We start from the raw sequence: 5323 nt of genomic DNA, 5'->3' as shown, positions 1-5323 counted from the left end.
CAAAACATTCCGCTGGACCTGTCACACGCGTGAGGGACAGTGATTGGCCACTGCGCCCTCTGTTGTTTAAATGGTTTTTCAGGTGAAAACTAAATAATTTATTGTGGCTATGCTGTGATTTTTATTTTACAACTAAGTAAACAAGTTAAACATGTACATATTGTTGTGAACATACACGGATGCGTGAGTAAATGAAAGTGGACTATTATGTTTAATTGGGTCAGAAAGCTACAACAGTCAAAGACTAACAAACTTTTCTGGATAATGACAACTCTTGAACCAACTGATGACTTTATATTTTTGTAGGTGTTCGTGCAGCTCATTATTATAATGTTAATTACTATTTTGTTGTTCTGGCGGGATCTTTGAAATGTACTATGTAATAAATAATTCGCATTATTCCTCTAAAACGTTTGTATCATTATATAACAGGTTTTTTTTAAATAATGAACACTACCAATATAATTGAAAATAATGACTCAAATGTCAAGATAAAAGTAACTATAACTTTTTGCCCATAATTTTTTCGCCCAGAATTTTAGAGGTAAAAGTTTAATTTCAATGATTTAATTTCTTTAATTTAAATATTTTTTCCTAACCATCACCTCTCATGTTTATAATGGTTTGGAAAAATAATTGAAATTAAAGAAATTATATCATTGAAATTAATCTTTTACCTCTAAAATTCTGGGCAATTCTTTTTACAAAGTTCACTCAATTGAATATTTTCTTGGTATATTTTTACACTTGTTTTTATTTTCCAGGTTTTTTTATTTTAAAATAACATGAGAGCAGGAATCACATCAATGCGAATATTTATAATGAAGTCAACTTTTAATTACAGTAGAGAAACACTTACATGATTATGTAACTACAAAACTTTTGCTACAAAATCGTGCAGTTGAAGAAAAACAAAATTGGTGATCAGTTTTAACACATGATGAAGAATGTCACTTGCTCTTGGAAAATAATCCCCACAATTAGGGTTGTCCATTTGATCCATCCATTTCAGGTGGTTTTTACATACAAAACAAGTTCAGAAAGCACAGGTATAATGGGGGGTGGGGGTGGGGGGGGGAGCGGGGCAGTCAGGTAGATTTGTAACTCTTTCAAATGTGAGCCCACCTTGCACAAGCTTTGCCGTTGCTTGGGACAAATGGCAATACCAAGATAAGGTATTATGCAGGATTGGTAGAGATAAAAAATAGCTGCTGTGTTCATATTATTTTAATTGATCAATAATATAGGCAATAGAAAACCATGCACAATTTTCCTCAATTTGTGTTTTCAGTAACAGATTTCTTGAATATGGCTGCATTTCAGACAGGGAAATATTTCACGTATGGGGTTCAAGCATGAACTTCACAATCAGGCTTTCATATTTAAAATAAACAATATTTTCTTCTATATGATATGAGGCATTGCAAAAAATTAACAATATTTTCTTCTATATGAGGCATTGCATGATGCATGGTGTAATATTGTTGTATTGCTTGATACTATGGCAAGTAGGTCCACACATGGTGTCAATGCAAACCAAGTATAAACTGTTTCTGCAAACCTACCTTAAGAGACCTTCTCTCTATTTGATTAATGTTTATATGTAAACTTTTTAACAATAACTTGGTAATTTATGTAAAGGTCTACCAACTTTTGAACATTTAAACTTTGTTGAACAGCTCTATACACTTTCAAACCACACTTCAGTTTGTCTAAATAATATTTGAAATGAGGGAACATCACAATTTGACAGGTTGTAAAAAAAAGTTTGTAAAAGGTCTAACAACTTTTCAAATCTTAAACTTTGTAGAATGGCCATTGAAACTTTCAAACCACATTTAATTTTGTTTAAACAATTAAAATGAGGTTACAAATGTTACAGTTGAGGTAACTTCACAGCTAAAACTGGCTTTACAGGGAACTTGACACCTGGATCCACAGGTTTGGCGAGCACCAGTAATGCCAGACAATTGAAAACTATGGTTCAGTTTTAGTCACATCAGAGCCCAATTGCATAAAGCTAACTTTAAGCACAAAAAGTCGCTAAGCACAACAAAATAATGCTTACCAGAATAAGGTTACCAGCCAAAGTCCAATTTATAATTTGTTACTGATATCCTGTTATTTCTGCTTATCAGACGATTTTGTTTGCAACATTTCTAAATTTCCAAAATGGCTGCAATTACTTTTTATTCTACCTATATTTTTTTTTGAAGGACAAATCTTCCATGGCCTCTTGCCAAATATCTCACAACATAATCTTTCTCATGCCATACTCTGACACCAGTGTGCTATACTTCATGCTTATATCATCAAAGGCACAATCCCATCAAAGACACCTATCTACTGTACTAATAATTAGACCATTTAATTATTAAAAGGTCAGCAGGCTATAAGAATACAACTTTGTATTAAAATACAACAACAACAACAGCAACAACAACAACAACAATTAGCAATCATCGAGTAAAAAACGTTTTAAGGGGAATCCTTATCTGAGTAAAGTTTGTATGACCCTCTTCCTTTACTTTACTTTGTACTCTTGTTTGAAGTGGCAGGCTTATCATCATCAGCACAGCCTTTGGATTCTTTCGCTTCTTCTTTGGGGGTTTCCTTCGCTGGGATGTCCATGATGACAACAGACTGCAGGTACAGGCGCTCAGTTTCACCTGGCTCGGTGTAGTTGCCGTAGTTTTCCCTTTCTCTGTCCTCCTCGTTAATCATGATCTTCTCTTTACTCCACTCTCGAATAAACTTCATCTTCCCCCAGAGGGCATGCTCCGGCTTGGGGCCCTGCTTGTTCACAAATGCCATGTCCTCTTGGCTGAAGGAGAAGACGTCATACTGCTCCCGTTCTTCTTTGCTTTCCTCTACATCGTCAGTCTCAAGATTCACCTCAATTTCGTGGACAAGAACTGTCTGAAGGCGGCAGATGATGCCTTTTGATATCAGGCCATCATAGAGGGTCTGGTCACAACCCTTGAGAATTGCTTCCGCGAGAGCAGACATGGTGTACTTGTGTCTCAAGAAGATGCCAAGTTTACACATCTCTACGCCTTCATCTTGAGCAACATCTGTGGCAATCTTAGCAGCATCGCTAATGATGCTGTCCAATATCTCAGCTTTGTCTTCTTGGACGACAGGACCTGCAAAACAATTCTCGCTTTTGCAGCCTGGGATACCAATTGATACTGGTCTCTTCTGAATGATGTTAAAAGTTATTGTGACTCGATGGCCATCTTCAACCGGCAGAATCTCATGGGTGCAGTCCGAGTAGAATGCCGCCCACTGAATCTTCTCAGCATCACCAGACAAATGAGCAAACTTAAACTCTTCTTTGATCCCTTTATGCTGTACTTTTAGTACTCCTCCAGTGTGCTTACCAGGTAGACAGACAACGACTGTTCCAATCATGAGAGCCGCATCTACAGGTGTGTCAACATGGGCACTGAAGAACCCACCTTTGCCGTACACATTCAGCTTGTAGCGTTGCAGTGTTATGTCTTTGCCAGTCACAACAAGGGTCTCCAATATCTTCTTACGGATTACTTCAAGAAACATTGGAACTCTTGAACTGGTCCATCTTTGGATATTTACGATTCCGTGTCTCATACTGTCTTTAGGGATATGCATGAACTCAAACTTGCTCCCTGGGCACTCATGTGCCAAACGCACATTTGGATCATAAACGGTTGCCTGGCGGGCCAAGTCCCCATACTGGGCAGGGGTACAATGCTTCAAGAGTTTGTCCACTGGGAGGTCACAGATGGGCCAACCGTACTGCACCGTCTTATCTTCCAGCATCTTCAAGTTGGCCCTCTTGTCGAAAGTGTTCAGCTCAATCCATCCACCACAGCAGAAGGATCTTGGCTGTGCCAGCTTGGAAAGACTTTCAATGAGGTTCAGAACATTCTCGTTGCTCTCCCACTCGTACACAGGGACATTTAATATTTCCCCGAGTAGAACTCCGTCAGTTGGAATCCTCTTCATGGTGGTATGGTATTTTTCAACCTTCCTCTTGGCCGACTGGAAGTCTGCCACCAAGTCAACATTTGTTGCCATCTTTTTAAGCTGTACGGGCAGCGTGCAGAGGGGTGTTCAATCTGAAGATATGGAAAGATGTTGGAGGAAATTAGGATAAATAACAAGACTCCAAAAAACACTCACTGTATGTATATCTGATGTATAATTTGAGTAATAAACTTTTTAAATCAATTTCAAGAGGGAATCCACTGTCACTGACCTAACTCATTAAATTCAGCCTAAAATGGGAAGGCCTGGGGCAAAAAAATAGTCTAAAAAGCAGACCTGGGCGAAAATAGTGTAGGGCAGTCCTATCTATTTTAGGGCATCCCTCTGTGCTGGAATCCAGGCATACCATTACCAGGGTCCAGTAAAACTTAAAAGGTCCATTTTTGCATATTAATATTATGTTGTCTTTGCAATTAAAAACAAGGAAAAATAAAACAAACAAATATTTTATAGTTTTGTTTTCCTGAACCAATCATAGTACACTGTACAGTTCACATATTTGCTCTTCCTTACTGTCTTGTGATATTTATAACACTTGTTTATCCCCCCCCCCCCCCCCCACATTCTGCTGGTGGACAAGAGATTAAAAGTTACAATTTCTCACAAAGACACAAGGAAGAACATTACATTGCACATGATTGTGGGAACGTACAAAACTATTTATTTTCCAAAAATTCTTTGCACCGAAATAAATAAAAATTTAAATGTAAACTCACCTATAAAATTTATGAAGCAGCTGAACTTAAAGTATATTTCTCTTGTTGAGAATGTCAACTGGATCTCAATGACTATTGACTACCCCCCTCCGAATTTAAAGGGCTGTTTCAAGTAGGTATATGGCGAATTTTCAACAAAAAAGAGGAGCACCAGAAATAAGAAGTTCAGATTAAGTTTCATGCCATGTGGTCCGTCCAGATAAAAAAACAAACACGCACACACCCCCACACACGCATGCCGTGTTCTTCATTTTCCCTTGTCAGCTTAACACGGGGTCGATGCAAGTAACAACGAAATTGAAAACAAGGTTGGAAAGTTTTCTGCGATGGCGCGCATCCATCGATAGTCGATTTATATAGAGGGCGTAAAACTACTCACCGTGAAAGTGTCAACCAGTAGTATGGCGTCCATCCACCGTGTGCAATAGGAGAACATTGGGCCACGGTTTGTTCAAACTGACTGTCATTGCAGTAATTAACTTTATAATTACTAGAGTTTCGCATTCTATCCTAAATATAAAAGTTGAGCCGTAGTAAAGGTCACTTTATAAAATATAAAATCAATTTTATAATTG

General features: G+C 37.9%; 1 protein-coding gene across 1 annotated transcript; it reads right to left on the bottom strand.

Annotated features, from left to right (window-relative positions):
• Positions 1–708: 708 nt before the first annotated feature.
• LOC139934027 (uncharacterized) lies at positions 709–4932 on the bottom strand. Its single transcript, XM_071928299.1, has 2 exons — positions 4749–4932; positions 709–4103 (listed from the first exon to the last, which is right to left on the bottom strand). Exon 2 carries the CDS (start codon positions 4060–4062, stop codon positions 2530–2532), a length of 1533 nt encoding a protein of 510 aa, XP_071784400.1. The 5' UTR covers positions 4063–4103; positions 4749–4932; the 3' UTR covers positions 709–2529.
• Positions 4933–5323: the final 391 nt, after the last annotated feature.

This window comes from Asterias amurensis, chromosome 2 (genome assembly GCF_032118995.1).
Source record: "Asterias amurensis chromosome 2, ASM3211899v1".
NCBI classification, from domain to species: Eukaryota; Metazoa; Echinodermata; class Asteroidea; order Forcipulatida; family Asteriidae; genus Asterias; species Asterias amurensis.
Note: the sequence above shows the minus strand (reverse complement) of the source record. Positions and strands in the feature narration are given on the sequence as shown.

Coding starts and splice junctions, on each gene's coding strand:
- LOC139934027 (XM_071928299.1), bottom strand. CDS start 4,062: ATGGCAACAAATGTTGACTTGGTGGCAGACTTCCAGTCGGCCAAGAGG.